This window comes from Melospiza georgiana, chromosome 4 (assembly GCF_028018845.1).
Source record: "Melospiza georgiana isolate bMelGeo1 chromosome 4, bMelGeo1.pri, whole genome shotgun sequence".
NCBI classification, from domain to species: Eukaryota; Metazoa; Chordata; class Aves; order Passeriformes; family Passerellidae; genus Melospiza; species Melospiza georgiana.
Window position 1 is genome coordinate 56,664,628 of NC_080433.1, and position 18,383 is coordinate 56,683,010.

General features: G+C 43.6%; 1 protein-coding gene across 1 annotated transcript in view; it reads left to right on the forward strand.

Annotated features, from left to right (window-relative positions):
- The first annotated feature begins 3,262 nt into the window (after nucleotides 1-3,262).
- Nucleotides 3,263-18,383, forward strand: part of MET (MET proto-oncogene, receptor tyrosine kinase) — an 86,825-nt gene continuing 71,704 nt past the window's right edge. Inside the window, 2 exon segments of the mRNA XM_058023294.1 lie at nucleotides 3,263-3,333; nucleotides 3,335-3,506. Of these exon segments, the coding sequence (XP_057879277.1) occupies nucleotides 3,263-3,333; nucleotides 3,335-3,506 (243 nt within the window).

Consider the following 18,383-nt stretch of genomic DNA (forward strand, 5'->3'; position numbering starts at 1 on the left):
GATCAGCTCCTTTTGGACAGGAGAGAGAGACTAGGAAAACTTATAAAGAGACCAGGATGATGAATAAGAAAGTCATCGTTTCTTTTTCACCCATAACTGCACCTTAAAGGTACTTCAAGGCCCTGAGAAAGTTGTTCATGGTGCACATATATCATTGCAAGCATGATGAAAGGAGTATCAGATGATTATCAAAGCCTCAGTGTAGTGTCACTGTCTCATAAAACTAATCTAAAATAACATGGCATCAGCATGGTCAAAATGGAAAGGAAACATCTGTTTCTCCTTTTTATATTAGTGACAATCTATTTGTTAGCTTTAGAATAGCACAGGCTGTCGCACTGATAACAGCCTGGGCGCTGGCTGCTCAGCCCAGGCAGGTGCACAGCGAACTCAGGAGCAGCCTAAGAACAAATAATATGAGGGGCTGTCCTTAGGATGAACTCCGGATCTTTTTCTTTATCACTTTCTTTCAAAACTCTTAAGGCAGATTCTTCCAAATCTAGTGTGGCTGTATGGATGCACAATGACTGACTGATCACTAATTGAAGCCCAGCAAGTAGTAAAAGCCACGCTTTTCCCTGGGAGGGGCTGGCACTGTCTTCCTTTTCTAACTATTGCTGAGTATTAATTAAAACAAAGGTTATTGAAGTAAATTGACAGATTTCCAGACACTTGAAAGAAATGATATTACATCAGTTATGAATTTTAACAGAGACAAGTGCTGAATTCTGCGCCTGGGATGGGACAACACTGGATGTATGGACAGACTGGGGAACAAGAAGTTGGAGACCAGCACTGTGGAAAGGGAGCCAGGGTTCCTGGTTGATGGCAAGCTGAATTCATCAGCAGCGCCCTGGCAGCCAAGAAGACCAACTGTGTCCTGGGGGCATCACCAGCTGGGCAAGGGAGGGGATTGTCCCAGTCTGCTCTGCACTGGGGCAGCCTCACCTCCAGTGCTGGGGGCTGGTTTGGGCACCAAAATATAAGGAAAATCTAAAGCTGCTAGAGAGCATCCAAAGGAGGGCAATGAAGATGGTGATGAGCCTTGAGGAGAAAACTTAAGAGGAGTGGCTGAGGTCACTTTGTCTGTTCAGCCTGGAGAAGAAGAGACGGAGGGGAGACCTCATTGCAGTTACAACTTCCTCTCAAGGGGAACCTGGGGGGCAGGCTGCCCTCAATCACACACCTGTTTTTGCACAGCTTATAGCTAGGTTAGATGTCTTTATCACTAGTGCTGGCAAGTCCATAGAAAAGAGGAGACAGATAAATTGTGAAAGACCAGCAGAAGACTAGCAGAAAGGTGGCTAACTGCTTTTTTAAAATGTTTTGTTCTCTTGTACAGCTTTGTCTTTGTACATGGTGACATCCAAGGCCTAAAACAAATACATACAATATTTAATTTTCCTTACAGAATGTTTTGATGTAAGGTCTGACATTTTTCCCATGGTTAATCATGAAACTGGGCAGTGTTTCTTACAGTTCCTTTTACTTCACTCACAAAAAACATTCATCGGTTTAAATGGTATGATTAAGGGGAGCAGAGTTGGGGCCAAAAAAGGAAGCAAGCACAGGGAAAATAGATGTCTCCAGTAACTTCTATTGGAATATGGAGCCTTTCACTTAAAATCTGGTTTAAATCAGTAGCTGCTGAAACTCGTTACCAGAAAAAAAAAGATGGATCCTTTGCTGCATGCCCCAGTGTTGAGACTCGCAGTCTCTCGGCAGCTCCACAAGTGTACATTGCACAGGCAGTACTGCTGAGTGACTCAGTTTCTCAGCACCTCCGAAAGATGAAGTCATCATCTGCTTTGCAAACCCTGGGAGGGAGAAACTCCAACCTGTGCAGTTTAGTACCCTGTAGGAAGCATGTATGGGGGAAGACAGCTACTTGACAGTCTATATAAATAAGGTCATTTGTTTGAATTTCATGTGGATAGACATTTAAAGCACAGTCAGCACCGACACCATGATAGTGCAATATGGGCTAAATTTGTTCACTATTACACAGCCTGGGGGGTGTCTCAGGACCAGCCTAGGGGTGCCCATATCTCGACCACTCAGGGTTAGGCTTTAGCATCAGTCAGGCACTGACACCTGATGGTGGGTGCCCAGCGGCTGGCAGTGAGCAGGGAGGCTGTGCCCACATCACTGATACCCATTTGGCCTAAAAGCGCCGAGGTGCAGGATAAAGTCCACCAATGGTCCCCCTGGCTTTCCCCATGTGGGGAGTGACAGCCACCCCTCCTGGCCCCGGGCTGGGGGCGCCTGGCCGGGAGGGACAAGGGGAAGAAAGGAGGGGAGGGGGAGCGGGAGAAGGAGGCCCCCTCCCTCCTTCCCCCCACCGCGCACCCGGGCTCCTGCGATGTGGTGAGTCACAGGCAGGTCAGGACCGCGCCGGAGGGGCGGAGGGAGCGCGGGGACCGGCTGATTTACCGCTGGGAGCCGCCACCAGCGCGGCGGAGGCGCCTGAGGGAAGGGCGCGGAGAGCCGCCCCGAGCCCAGGTGCCGTGCGGGAGGGAGAGGGCCCCTGCCCGCCGGGGCGCGCAGCCCCTGCCGCCCCCAGGTAGGGACCGCAGCGGCAGCGGGGCAGGGCCGGGGCAGCCCGCGGGGCAGCAGGAGCGGCGGAGCGGCAGAGCGGGGCTCGGAGGTGCGCCGGGCTGCGCCCCGCTCCGCCCCGCCCGCCCGGGCTGGGCCGGCTGCCGGGCCGGAGCGCCGAGCCAGCCCAGCCCAGCCCAGCCCAGCCCGCCGGGCGCAGCGCTCGCCCCTCCGGCCGTGGTGCCGGCGCGCAGCCCGCTCCGCTCCGCTGCGGTAAGGACCGGCACCCGCGGGATGAGCCGGGAGCGGGGGAGGACGGGCAGCGGCGCGGGGCTGCCTGTGCCCCGCCCGGGAACTTCGCGGGAGCCGCCGCTGCTCCGCGGGGCAGGCGATGGCCGTGCGGGGCAGGTGGTGGCCGTGCGGGGCAGGTGGTGGCCGTGCGGGGCAGGTGATAGCAGTGAGGGGCTGGTGATAGCCGTGCGGGGCTGGTGATAGCCGTGCGGGGCTGGTGATAGCCGTGCGGGGCTGGTGATGGCCGTGCGGGGCTGGTGATAGCCGTGCGGGGCAGGTGGTGGCCGTGCGGGGCAGGTGGTGGCCGTGCGGGGCTGGTGATAGCCGTGCGGAGCTGCGGGCTGGCCCCTGCCCCGGCCCGGCTCCGCAGGGCGCCGGGACGCGGGAGCGCTGCCGCGGCGGGCAGGGCAGGGCAGGGCAGGCAGCGCTCGCCGGGATGCTGTGGCAGCGCCCTTGGCCGCAGCCGGAGCCGCTGCCCCTCCCGCCCCTTCCCGCTCGGCAGGAGCGCCGCGGGGCAGTGTCCGGCAGGGCAGTCTGGAACTTCCAACTCGGAGACGGCGGCTCCGCGTTTGTGGTGGCCGGTCCGACCGCCTTCCGAGAGGCGCAGGGTGAGCCTGCGGGATTCCCCAAGTTGGGGATGTGTACTTTATGGTTGCACGGCGTTCTCAGTTTTCCTTGCGGTATGGCCTTTTTGTGTTGTTGCTGTTGTTGGGGTTTGTTTGGGGTTTATTTTTCCCATTTTTAAAAGCAGAATTTGCTTCGAACGGTAAACAAATCGCAAAGGGCTCATATAATGGCATTCCACCACTGTTTCCATGTCAGCATTAAATTATGTGGTCTTAGGGTTTATAAAACTGAATGCGCTCCTTAGAAATTGGAAGTTTTGCACATACATCAATAGGGATTAATAATCAAATAGCAGTGTTGTTTAACAAACTGCGTTTGTAACCTGCAGGAGGTTTATTCAAGCTGCAGTGCATGCTTTTCCTGAAGAACCTATGCCCTGTGTGATAGTTCATTTGCTTTCATCCCACAGGTGCTTTTTTCATTGTCCAGCTGCAAAAAGAGGATGGTGTCTCTTTTTTGTTGTCTTTTTATTTTAGATCTGAGAGGTTTGGATTCATAATCAGGCAAGATAAAGTGTCTCACATGTTTCTCAGAGAGCTGGTTAAATGTTTACAGATCACACACTGCAAGAGCAAAAAGCTAGCCTTTGGCAGGAGCTGCACGTTGAAAACAAAGTAACTTGGAGAATGACTGTATCGCTTGTTCTTTGTGCCCTAATCCTTCTTCAGCACTGCATGATTCTTTTTCTGTCTTCTAATACAAACTGAATCATTTGGAAACTGGGATATTTTGTAAAAAAATCATCTCGCTATTTAGAGAAGAGAGTGAACTTCTGTGCCTTTTTGGTGGACAGGGAATGAATTGTCTTTATTATCATATAAGGATTTTCTCTTTTTTCCCCCCTTTTTTTCTTTTTTGTTCCTTTTTATTCTTTTTTCCCCTTTTTTCCTCCTTTTTCTTTTTTTTTCCCCTTCTCTTCAGAGGCCAACCACTGCATAGCAGTTCTTTATTGGTAAGCTAAAGTGCACATATTGTGGCTGGGGAGGGGTTCACAGACGTGTTATTTGCTCAAGTGTAGATGACAGTGCAGCCATAGATGGAGGGGAGCTCACTGAGTCAGGGCAAGGTGGCCAGAAAGCCAAAATTCAGCAGAGGTTCAATGAAAAGCTCATGAAAGCAAAACTGAGTAGCAAATGCTGTCTTCCTAGTACTGCCTTTCCCATCCTGATTCTCCTGCATTTATGGTTTTCTCGTACCTTAGCTGATGACCTGAAACCTCTTCTTGCTTGTCCAGTGCAATCAAAGGGGGCAACCCGTCTACTCCTCTTCTTCCATGGTCTGCAAATGTCTGCTCTGTATTTTTTCAATTCAGAGGAGAAATTCAAAGCCTGCTGCCTCCCAACTCTGGCTTCCAGAGCTCCAGAGCCTAAGTGGCACAGCTGGCTGCAGTGTAAGAGCAGCAGTCTTGCCTTCACAGCCACAAAGGGAACCTGATGCCGGCAGCCTGCTGTGCTGGGGCAGCCAGAGAGGCAGAGCTGCAGCAGTGGGAGCCACAGAGCACTGGGTGATCTGCTTTGTGCCACGACTGCTTCGACTGCTTCGTGGTGGGCATGTGTCTAGACTTTATTGCTTCAGGCAGAAAGCGAGGAGAGGTCCTCCATCTCCATCTGTGTTTGTGAAATATCTAGCGTAATGGAAATCCTGCTTGGGCTCCCTCAGCACTACACATCATTTCTTGAACAAGAAAGGGATAGGGTAGCTGAACAGCATTATCTGAAACTACAGAAACACAAAATTCAGTAGGGGGTTACAAGGATCTGTTTGGTGCAAAGCAGAAGGAGTGCATGCAGTGTGTGATGCTTCAGACACACCTTGCTAAGATTTTGGGTGGCAACACCACCTTTGTGGTGGGCTCCTGTGGAACCCCTATGTCCAACCTTTCTACCTCCCTGTTGCTCTCTTGCTGTCTGTCCTTTGAGCTGGTGGCACAACTTCATGTTTCATTAGGCTGTTACCCTCAGATGAACCATCAACCTGTGCATCTTCTCTGCTGTGGCCACAGTTGGTGATTTTGCTTCCTTTGTATTTGGTAATTAAGCCTGTGCAACGCACCACTGGTGGTTGTGCCACACTGCCCAAGCAGCGTGCCATCACCAAGGAGGCAGGGCCACAGCTCCATGAAGAGCTCCATCTGAGGGTGGCATCTTTCTGCTACAGCCAAGATAAGGAGGTTTCTGTTGTTCTCTTACAAAAATGATGTGTTTTTCTTGGCAGCGGCTTTAAAAATCTCTGTCTCATACATAGCCACTGAGGCAAACATGTTAGCAGAAGCCATTTTTAAATCAGTTTCCTTACCCAGGGGAAATGTAGTATAGACGGGGCCTTCAGGAAACGAATAATTAGGTGACCTTTTTCCCCCCAGAATATCAGGTCTGTTTTATGTAGAGCTGTTTGAAGTCACACAAATTCTCATTACTCTCCAAATCTCTAACCTTGCCTTGTTTAAGATACCTTTTAGGAAATCAAATCAGTGTTTCAATCTAATTTCCAAAGGCATTCAAACACATGCTATGTGTGCTAACTTGTTTCCTCTAGCATTAACAAATCTAGCAAATTGCCAAGCTATTTGCCTTGAGGAAAACTATGATGTTGTACAAGAAGATAATGTATTTTTTTCTTTCTCCAATTTTAAACATTAGAGAAAGAAAAGAGAGGTAAAGTTATCAGACCACGTTAGTCCATGATATAACTCCTTTGAAGCAAGTAGTGTTCCCAAGTAGATTGCCATGGTTTTTGATCTGTTCTGGGACTTTTTAGTCACGCTGTGATCTTTTTCAGTCACTTGATGTGGCTGAATGGTGACAGAGTCCTCTGGGCTCAGATGGACTTTCACTGAATTAGTTGCAATTGAGTACACCAAATATAAGAGTGGAAAATAGATAGATTTTTTTTTTAGTGGAGATAAATAACTTGAGGGGCTTATAACCCTCAAATTTTAACAATTTTATAATGCTTGTATTTTAAGGAGAGGCTGTGTACATAAGCCAGGCACAAGGGTGCGTGTGGTGCAACAGTAGCAGTGAATGGTCTGAAACCTCTCCTCTGCCTCTCCTCCCAGCACCCCGGTCGCCAGGGAAGCAAGGGCTCCAGAACATTCAATTTTTCAAGCAGTTGTCAATAACAGAAGATTTTCTGCAATGCTGAGGAGTTTAATAAGCTTAAAATTCTTAAATGAAATGCTGCTTTTTCTGTGCATCCTACAGCTCTGATAGATTCTTCTGCTTGTCCCAAGAAAATTAACATTCAATTGTCCTTTTGTATGGAAGGCAGCAAAAGGTTCTTGTCTGAATTAATGATAAATTTGATTGCAAATGCATGTGGGAGGAAAATTGCCAAATGCTTTCAGAAGATTTTCATTTTGCCCAAGTGTTCACACCATGGCCATCACCATGGCATTTGATAGCTAACCCCTTCGTTGTGTACTTTGCAGCTTTAGCCTCCCATTGAAGGGTCACAGTGGCATATCTTTTTTCCTATAGTCATACAGAAGTAACAATTTTTTATGTAAGTTGCTTTCCTTTACTGCAGTTCCTTCATTTTGATGTTTATCCAGCCAAACACTATCAAAATCTTTTTGACATGTATGGTTATCATTTCTGTGAGGGATCAGTGACCTAGCTTGATAAATTTAAAAGTTCAGCAATAAACCTAAATATGTGACATTTATTGAAATTCATTCTTTGCCATGGAGCTACTTTCTTTCAAAAGTATTGAGAATAGTAAGGGATTGCATCTGCAATTTGATTAAATCTACAGTTGTTACCATTTGCCTTCTGAAAATTGATTCCCTCCCCTCCCTGTCCCCTAGCTTGACATGCTTATTGATTAAAATTTCTGCACTGGTCTAAGCCAGCATATATTTGTTAGTGTTTGTGTGCTTCCCATGCAATTTCAGACAGACTTTCAACTGTGGAAGCCAACTCTATTCCTAAACTATTGGAAATTGTAAGGTTCCTTAGCAATTGTTTTAAACTATATGATGACACATCTTTGAACCCCATTGTACGAAGAAAAAATACCTTCTGACTGGAGAGAGGTTTCCTGTTTATGTGTGTGTTTGCTGGAATTAAGCCTTCCCCTGTGTGTTGGCTGAGTATTTTTTTGTAATCCAAAATGGCAACACAGCAAGTCACCTCCAGAGTTTATTTTTTGGACAGGATACAGGTCTTTTATTTTCAAAATAGCATAGCTGGAGTTGATGATGAAGCACAGGGGCCTCTCAGTTACACTTCTACAAGCAGACTCAGTTAGTTGAGGAGGCACACTTATAAAGACATCTAGATTTAAGCAGTGAGTAATTAATTTTTATTGACAATTTTATATTATGTAAGTTGTTCACTTCCCACACAGGAAGTTTTTTTGCTTCAGCCAGATTTTCTTTCAGCATAAGGATATGAAATTTGCCAAATATATAATTTATTTTATAAAACGGCTAGAATAATATCTTTGGTTGTGACTGAACAGTCACATAAAATTTTCTGCTTCTCTTTAGAAAGAGCAGGCCAGCAGGTGGCCTCCAGGTGGTAGCCCTACTGCAGGAGGATGGCATGTAATACCTGAGGGGTTTTCAGCTGCTTAGATATGGGCAGGTGACCAAAAATATAGCACATATGACACTCTTGCCTCCTGGTGTCTGGGGTGTGTATCTTTGTGACCTTGTGGCGTGCCCTTGCACCTACCTGCCATGGCTGACCCTCCTTCAGAGGCGAGAGGAGAGGAGACTCAGAAAGGTATTTTGCCTGCAAGAGTAACAAGGCTGGACCACCATGAATTTAGGCAGTAAAGTTACAGTTATTTATGAAATACAGTGTTAAGGTTTCTGGTTTGCTTCAATTAATGCTCATTTTAAACAACTGTCTGGGACTGGGAGAAACCTGGACTAATGGACTGATTACACGGAGCATTTGTTAGGGCTGAGAGACACATGGCCCTGCTGTGGGATGTCCACACCCAGCCCCAGCTTTGCTACCCCTGCCCACATCTGGCAGAGCCGCCCTCAGCTGGATTCCAGCCCTTTATCACCCACCACAAATACTCAGGCCTCCAACAACGCATGTGGGTCTTGGGAAACTGGGGTTTTTTACCTGTTTTTGTGGTTGTGTCACTTTTCTTGTAAGAACCCTGAGCAAGACAGTGACCTCGTGGCTATTCCTGGGAGTTTTGCCACTGACTCTTTGTGGACACTGGATTTAGCTCTAGTTTTGTGTGTGTCTGCACCATATTTGAAAAATGGATTTCCTCTTCTCTGACTTTAATAGAAGGCTGATGTATCTTTTGGACAGAAATTTTTTTTCTCATTAATAGTTGCACAAGTTGTTCAGTCCTGTAGGAGCTATCTATGTTCATCTAAATTTTGTGGAAACGAATCCTTTCTGAGCATGTTTAATGAGCAAGATGAAAACAATTATCATCTACATTTAGAATTCCAAACTTACTTATTTAATGTTTCTTAATTAATGTTTCTTTTTTTGTTTGTTTATTTTTAGTTTGTTTGAGGTGGATGCTGAATCTCACCTTTCTTTTACTTTGTTTTGAAACTAATCTAGCTAGTGAGATTTCAAGCTTGGTAGAAATAGACCTATTGTGCCATTGTTAATGCCTAATACATGACTTTTTATTGGTTTGTCTTTAGCTGTATCATAAATAAGAGTGTGTTTTGGATTTTAGTTTGGTTGACCCAAACTAAATCACCAGAACTTTAGGACCATCAGAGATATTAATTAAGACATTGGGGTTTGCTTCTCCCCTCTACACACCCACATCACAGATGGTCCTGTGAGGATAAAAGTAGCAAATTTCCAAGTAAGCCCAGCATTCCAAGTAGGCCCAGAGAAAAGTCCCAAATCTGTGGATTGTCCCAAAGTATGACTAGAAAAGAGCAAACTGAAATAATTTCACAAGCTTCATTTGTCTTAGATACACACTGGGGTAACTCGGACTTGGATTGCTCTCTATCTTTGAGACTGTTCCATATTCAAAATTGTATTAGGATTTCAGTTATGGGAATTATATATGCTTTTATCTATTGCTATTTTATATCCTGATATCTGTTATGGGTGTTATTATATGGGCAGTATTATATATACTTTCATATGTCTTCTCATCCACATAGATCAGATTCTGTTTGGTCTGAGAAAGCAGGATAAAAGAGAGTGAGGCAGCTTTGCTGAAGACAATGAGAGGTGTTGGTAGTTGAATTAGTGGTAAAAGTTGATTAATTGCCCTCTCCTGATGTCACTGAAAATGTTAAATAAGTTACTTTAATTATTTTCAGTTTTCCTGTCTATTTCTAGAGAGGGAGTACTAATTTTACATGTTATATATTGCTTTCCTTAAACTCTTTAGGTTTATTGCTTTTGCTCTTTGGATTAGAGGCCAATATTTTTCCTGAGGGAAAATGTTCCTTGTTAATACTCAGTATTTGATATCATTCTTACAAATGCCCAAAGCTGAAGTAAAATATATATATATATATAATTGCAATATTAATAATCTTTTAAAGAGTAGGTAGAATACAAACAGTAATAGGCTCCAGTAAGCAGTGAGCCAATGTGGAGCTCCCTGTGTGATAAAGCACTTCTGCATCAGAGAAAATAATCCAAATTTCACCCTAAAAGTGTATTTACCATCCATTTAGATGAGTGGAAAATGTTGTTCATGTTTGAAGATGCAATTTTTGCTTGCAGGAGATGATTGAAAACTATCTTAACTGTTGTTTGACTCTTCTGATGAAGGAAAAGAAAACTTTGATGAGGGAAAACTTTGAACACTTTGCTTTTGCCTTCCTATACATGCTCAAGGATGGAGTGCTGCATGATAATGAGTTTTATCACTGTGTGTTTGCAGCACTTTCCAATAGTAAATGGGGGTGTTTCCCTATCCAGGATGAAGGTGCCTTTAGTTAAAGTCAGGGTGTAAATTCTATCACCTTCAGTGAAAAATATGCTAGAGTTGAAAACAGAGGACGCAAATGTGTGCTGTTTTTATGCTTTACTTTGATTTCTTAATTTCCTAGTATTTAGGGTATATTAAGCCTATTGCAGTCAGAATCTGAAATTCCCAAGTGTCTGTTTTGCCTGGTATTGCAAACACTGGCCTCACAAACAAATTACCAGAGTACATGACATGGTGGCAACATTTCACTGTGTCCTTTTCCCTTCTCGGAGGATTGAATAGCTCCTTTTCTACGAATGTCCTCTCCAGTGACATTTTCAAGACCTTGTCAACTCTCCACCATAAATTTCCGCAATGGGAAAATCCTATTGAATCTAGCATGGGAACCTTACTGTAAGTTTCTGAATTATCCTATGAAATTTAATATTCAATCTGTTTGTGCTTCAGAACTTCATGTTAAAATCTCATTACATTTTATCTTCCGTTAAATCCCATAGAATTCAGTTATTATTTCCATCAGATTACATTTGATTTTTGTCCTTTTTATCCTGACCTTATGTATACAAAAGAGAGGGATTGCAAGGCATGTCCATTTGTGAGAAAGGGATGATTCTGTCCTCCGGGTTCTATTCAGAAAGACCTAACCAATAAAAGTCACCTTTTTTTTACCTGGATGACTATGGAAGGCTACATGAGAGGAGGTGTTGTGAATGCAGAACATGCTAATAGAAGTCGAGAGAGGTGAGAGCCAGACTTAAGTAAAGTCAGCACAAGTGTACATGAAATCACAGAAATCATTAATGACATTCTAATGGCAGGACTGAAGCCTATGATTTTCATGCAGAGCTGTAAAAAGGGAAAACACGTTGTGTGGTTATTTTCAGTTAGAAGACCTCTTTTCCTGTTCTGTGGAGTTTTCTTTCCTTCCTTCTGAAAATACGTTTACAAAAATAAGTATGTATTTGTTTTTCTTCAGAGGTAAGCTGCCCTGGTAAAATCTTCTGGGGCAGAGCTCAGAGACAACTTTGCTGCTTCCTGAAGAGGGCCAAGTTGTGTTTTTGTTTGTTTGTTTTCAAACTGAGAAGTTTTCAAATAACATACTTTGAAAAAACTTCTTTTATGCCAATAATGCCACAATTTTCTTGTAGGTGAAACACAAGCTGAGCCAACTTCTGTCTGCAGGTAAGCAGGAATGGCTTAAAAATTCCTTTGACTGCAGTGGGAGAGGTCCCTGCTTATCTGAGCAGAGTCCATGCACCCAAAATCCCCTTCAGGGCACAAAAATAAGGTAACAACCGGTGAATTGTTTTCACAATATAAAAAGCCTTTCAGGAAGCAGCAAGTAGCAATAAGGGGTGGCTTAAAAATAAGAAAGTACCCCTTTCCCAGCTGCAAGAGGGAAATCTAAAGTTATTTACTGAGACCACCATCACATGCTGTTAACAGAGGTAAAAGCCCATCAGTCAAATATTTGACTACTCATGGTTTATAGGGATTTCAAAGACTTATGGAAAGATAATGCCTGTGTCCATTAGCTAGTTACTTAGAAATGCAGCGTTGGTTAATTCAGCCTTTCTGTAAAGAGTAATTATTATCTTCATTAACAATATATAAGATTTTAAAGATTTACTGTTCCGCACCTATTATTCCTGTTATGTCTTCTACATCTCAGTATTTACCCTCTATCATCAATTGCACATTTTAAATGAGGTAGTATTGAGATTCTGTCATTGCCGCTGATCTGTCTTTCAGCCTGTCCTAAGCACCCTGTTCTCTAGTCCTTAGTCAGCTCAACTATCACAGGAATCAATGACACTAATGATTGCATACAGACAGTGGAGTCAAGTCTTGGAAAAGATGATGGCTTCACACTGAAGGAATGTAGCTTATCCTGACCTAGCTTAGGTCCAAAACCAGACCTTTGTGTGAAAGCAAGGTGTGTAAGAGTTGAGATCAGTCCATCCTCACCCCAAACATCTGTATCTTGTTCAAATGTAAAATGCTTAAGTGAGTAATTATTAATGATAAGAACTCCATATTTTTTGTCTGAACACAACATACATGGTGCTAATAAGTAATACGATTTGAATATTTTTAGTAGGAGCAAGGATGTAAAAGAAAATGTTCCTGCTAAATGACAGTGACCTTTGTTCAGTGCCCAAAATATTGAATTAAATATCAACTGTTTAGTAAAACATCATGCTTAGAAGCAATTGTTTCACTGTGAAGTCCTAAATTAAAAACATACATTTACAGACCAATTTCCAATTTTACCACTGCCATTTTATTTTTCTTTTGGATAAACAGACCAAGCTTAATATTATGGGGAAAATCCAGAGAGGCTGCTTTGGCATCTCAAATGGGGTTTAGAGTGAGGTTAGGGCACAAGTCCAACAGAGAGATCTAAAAAGCTAACACTCACTGGCCACAAAACTCTCAGGTGCTTAGATTAACCAGTGTCAGCATTTTGTGCGGAATGCTCCCTGGATCTCACCTGAGCTGGAGTTCTGGGAGAGAAGACAGAGCAGTAAGAGCGTCTCAGTCCTGGCTGGCTCACAGCTCCCCCCAAGCTCCTCTGCAGTGCCCAGACAGGATGGAGCCAGGCGCGGGTCCTGCTGCTGACAGGCAGCCTCCAGCACCACACGCCGTCCCCTCTCCTCTCCCAGCTGGCTTGGCTCCAAAGCATCAGGACAGCTTTGCTCAGGAGGACTCACATTCCACTCTCTGCATCTTCCCACCAGGACAGGAAGAGGAGGAGAGTGAGGAATGGCCCTGGTGTGGTGGATTGCTGGATCTCATGGCAAAAGGGCAGGAGGGTGCAAGCAGGGGCTGCAGAGGGAGGGCAGGGGGCAAAAGCAGCAGAGCCAGTCCCAAGTCCCATTTTAGACCTTTGGCCAGCCTGTTCATGCAGGGATGAGGGCCATGGTTTTAAATCAGCCCCTTAATGGCAGGCACCATCCTACAGCTCAGCCTTTCTGCGCTATGTCTGTAGTAAACACCAGCACTGAGCCTTTTGAGTTTTGGAGGTGTTTTGTAAGAATGGATTCATTGTCCTCATTTCACCCCAATGAGAAAGGTAAATACCCTCTTGAAGTTTGGAAACAGCCTCTTTGCTTATCTCACAGACTCCTTATCTGGCTCCAGATTTCTAAAGGAAGCATTCCAGGGTCTGAACAAGTCCAAAACCTTGTTCTGGGCCCAGTATAAATGAGAACGTCTGAAGAGCAACAGTTGCACATTTAAGCTTCCCAGGTCTCTTCAAATGAGGGGAGAGGACAGGCTGAAAGAAAGTAAATGAACCAGCTGAAAAATCCTTTCAGAAACAAGCGCACAAAAAAAGATCCCATTAGCATGAAAAAACTCAGACTGCTCAGCCATCCCTGAACTCCTTCTTCAAACTATTGAGCTTTTCAGCATCTTCTGAAGGTCAACACAATATTTCAAAATAAAATCTGTGGCTGAGGGACCCTTGCTGAGGGACATCTGCCAAAAAAAGGGAGCTGAGGCTGCTGCAGATCAGCCACTCTCCTGATTGCAGCTGTGACACTGTTGCCTCTGGTGAGAGCCAGGATGTCAGAAAGGCTGGTCCCAGGCCATTTCGGGATTTATGAAGGCCAATTCCGTAAGGTCCTTGGAAGGCGATCATGAATCACCGGTTCGCAGCGAGGCAGCACTCATGCCAATGAGCGTCATTAGCTCCCTCTCTAAACCAAGGGAAAGTAGGGCATCACTTAAAGTGCACTGCAATAACATAAACTTACAGTGACAAAAGCGAGGTCAGCATTGAAAAGGAAAGGTCATAACCTCCTAACCAAACACAGATGGGAAATGAACACTATCCTTGACATTGCTCCTGTTTGATTATCAAAAAGCCGCTACGAAGTTAAGTAGACTATCAGGTTATTAACTTTGGTATCAGGTTATGTATGAAGCTGGGGCATAAATAAAGACCCCATTGCTTTCACTAGCAAATTTACAAACACAGCCAATTCAGTTTTGTTTGTAGCTGTTTTGAGTGTTTGCACCACATTTTCGCTTGGGGCAAAGACCACCAAAGCTTTGCACAGAGATGGTTTGTGTTTGGCAGGGCTGATTATCTCAAACACAGCATTATGCAATTGTGACTGTAGGTTGTGGAGCCAGCTTGAGCACGGAAGGAGTGCAGTCTGCTTTCCAGCCCTAAGTATACATGTAGACAAAGCACAATATTAGCCCAACACACTATCAGCCCAATGGACTGTGCCAGGCCAGACCAGTTCCCCCCACAGAAATTCCTAGATGCAAGGAGATGACTTGGAGGCAACTCTGTACAGTGCTGACACAAGTGCACCAGCAGAGCTTTTTCTTGGTTTTTCCTTTCCCTGAATAAGCCACTCCCAGCAGGCTGAGTAAAGGAGAGCTGGGGGTCTCATTCCAGCCTTTGGGCCAGTTCTCCAAATCTGTGAGCCCAGTTCAGTCACACAGACGTGCTGATCTTGCTGGGACCCTACACAGTTTGACCATGACATCTCAGCTTGACAAGCTGTGTATCAAGCAAGGCATCAGCAGCCTTTTGGAAATCCTTGACCGTAAGTTTGGTTGCTAATTTGCCTTGTGGCTCTTGGAGACACATTAAGTGAGCAGGGTGAAGTCATGGCACACAGTGGCATGCTTTATGTGTGCCCACCAAGCAGAAAGCCACTGCCTGACACCATCCTGCCAGCTCTTTCAGAGGAAAGAACAGAGCCAGCACAATTTCTTTTGCTTAGTATCCTAGGTATTTGTGCCACACCTTGGAAGAATTCAGGGACTTCTTGGGTTTTAGATGCTGATATTAGTATATTTTTTATGACATTAAAAGGAAACTTGGTCATTTGGTGGGCAAGTAGATCCATTGGTACTATTCTAATAAAATATACCTTCTAATCACTATTTTGGCACAGTTATCATATATAATATACTTTACTATCTGTATCTATTGACATAGAGAACTTTTTTTTTTAAAGAGATTAATGTTTGGCTGTGAAGAGTTATTATCTCAGGGACTCCTAAGAACCATTAGCAGCAAATGACAATTAAACTGCAGGAAATGTCCTGCATCAAGATCATTCATAATTGCTGTGTGAACATTTAGATCAAATCTGTATGCTGTCTTGGTTACTCATGGATATCTGCCTTTTAATCTTTTTCATTTTTATGACCCATGCCATTCCTTTAATTATCACAGTATGGAAGGCTGTTAGCTTTACAAGACAGGAAAGGCTTCCAAAATATGCTCTGCATTTCAATACAAGAATTCAGGTGGATAGATGTTATAACCATAAAATATAGAGTAGCAAGTCTAAGTGCTGGGACTATTTGAGGGAATTGAGCTAAAACTGTGCTTGCAGCCAGGTTTGCCAACTTGGCTCTTTACAAAAGGAGGAACTACATTCCAAGGAAATCACACTGTCCCCATTCAGTACAGACACCCACAAAATGCTCAGACTCATGCAAAAAAGTTGATCAAGAGCATCAACTCAGAAATGCAAGTTGCTTTCTCCTACTGTGAGGTGTTTCTGTGACACCAGAAACAAAGACTTGGGTCTTTATGTGAGCTTGTGTGATTTCCTCAGTCCACCAGGGTGTGTCTGCATTTATCTCAACTCACTAGAAGCTGATAAAGGCCTCTGCTTTGCATATGTGGTGAAAATAGATAAGAGATTAATTAGTCTGTTCAAACATGAAAAACTTGAAGTGACCCTCAAATATCTCCATATGCACTAACCTGACCCAGAAGACCAATATTGCCGTGTGTTATTAGTCATGACATGCACTGTATCAGGCATAGCATGTTACTCTCCTCACACACACAGAGCTCTTCTTCTGCTGGTAGTGAACCTTTGCACTGAGTAAGGTGTTCATATGTCAGTCGTCAGGCTGAACTATTTGCTGCAGATACCAAGCTTAAGTCTATGCCAGAACTGGGTATATTTTACTTCAATTGTAATGGTAAAGTGCCGCAATAACATCGCAGTTATTTTCTTCCTGAAGTTCCACAATTGCTGACCTGCATCTCAGATGAACAGGATGGAACAATTGTGTTGTTCAAAGCTTGCTTTCTATTTTCCTGGTATTGCTAAACAATACAATAGGGTTTTTTTTAAATCCTCCCATCCTTATCATCCAGATGTGGAAAGCTGTCCTCTTCTATTTAAAGACCCAAATCCATCTGCAAATATAAGCATGAAGAGATAGTGGAGGTTCTACCTTATTTGGTGTAATTTTCTGGTTTTCAGTTATTCTATGCATATTCTGGACTTCTAGTCCATGTTCTTTGTGGAATTGATTCCTCAGCCCTTAAAATGAGTGCTACTTTCTCACATGAGAAATCTATCTCAATTGCAAGAAATTCCACCTATTAAGTGGAAGTATTAAGTATTCCACCTAAATTAAAGTATTAACCTAAAGATTAAATTAATCTTTCTGAGCAATATATAGCTCTTGATCAGTTCCACTCATTTGTAATATATCAGTGAGTATTTGCTGGGGTTCATTACAAAAGAACCAGTAGTGCCATTGTAGCCCATCACAACAAAAAAAGATTAAATAAATCCAGTTGTGCTAGAGACCCATGACATGAGTTGGCTTTAGGATGTTAAGTTCTGAAGCAATTCAAATAAAATACTCTACTACACTGCAGGATACCTCCAAAAAATGCCAAATGAGTGTAAGAATAGCATTTTCTCCACTGCAAAGGCTAGAATAGTGTTCTTGTGGTTTAAAGCCTGTTAAAAATAAATGTGCTAGACAACAAAAATGCTTCTTTTGATAGCTGCTGTGATTTATAATGGTATATTAGACCCAGTAATGGACTATGTGTATTAAAGAGTGTGTTTTATGCAGGGATAATTTAATTTTTTTACGTGTTTGAATATTGTAAGGAAAGGCTTACAGATCAGTTGAACCTGCTAATGAAAGAAATTTCTTCTGACACACATGACTGCACTGTGTATGTAGAGGATTTAGTTAATGGTAGATCCTCCAGCAATTGCCTACACTGTGCCCTGCCCAACAGTTCTTCCCCATCAGCCATCTGCATGGGCACACACCTCTGAGAATAAAAAGAGCAAATAGAAACCTCCCACCTCTGCTATGAACGAATTTATAACCTAAATCACTGATAATAAGTTCTTTGGCTCTATACTCTGGAAAACTGAATTGTGCTAGAGTGCATATCATGCTGTAGGAAAAATAATGTTGCCACCCTAGTCAGGATGAGTGACCTAACCTAGAGCTGAAATAGCACTGAAGACAAGGGAACATTAATTTTAACTCAGATTAGCCATTTGAATTCAGCTCAGGGATAATTTTTGTGTTTACTGCTGACTTTTTCAATTTCCTTGTTCTCTTTGTTGTCTTAAGGTAACTAAGTTCAGATTTAAAACCTTTTTGTTTTTACCTCTGAACTTAGAAAACAGGTTACCCTCACTAAGATATTCTCAACCTTGTGTGCAGATGGAATTGGTTAATTGAAAAGTCTGGTGAAGGCACATCCATTGTGGGCTTTATCTGTTGAAGCTGATGCCAGTGCTGTGGCAGATTTGCAACAACTGATTAAAGCTGGATGAATGGAGCTGTTATCACCCCCTCCCATTTTCCCTGTCCTCTTAAATGATGATGTTCTCTCCATGGCACAGCCTCTGAACCACAGGGAATCAGGTCCTGCACTGGCACAGATTTTAGTCCAAAATAGCAAAGCAAACTGAAGTCTCAGGAGGAGTGGTCACTAGGGTTATTCTGTATAAATTTGCCACCTCAAGTCTGTTAGAGACCAAAGTAACAAAATGTACTCTCCCACTGGAAAAAGTATAAAACCTTACTATCAGCTTTAAAAAAGGGAAAAGGCTACCATTTGCTGACAATAGCGTTTTTGAAACATGAATTAACATGGCTCTGCTGTCACCTAACCTGAAATGACCTATCTTAGGACTAAATATGTTCTTGTACAAACACTCTCTCTGTGGGATAGAGGACCCTGCCATTTCCTTTTCTGTAATAAAGCTAGGAAAAATGAC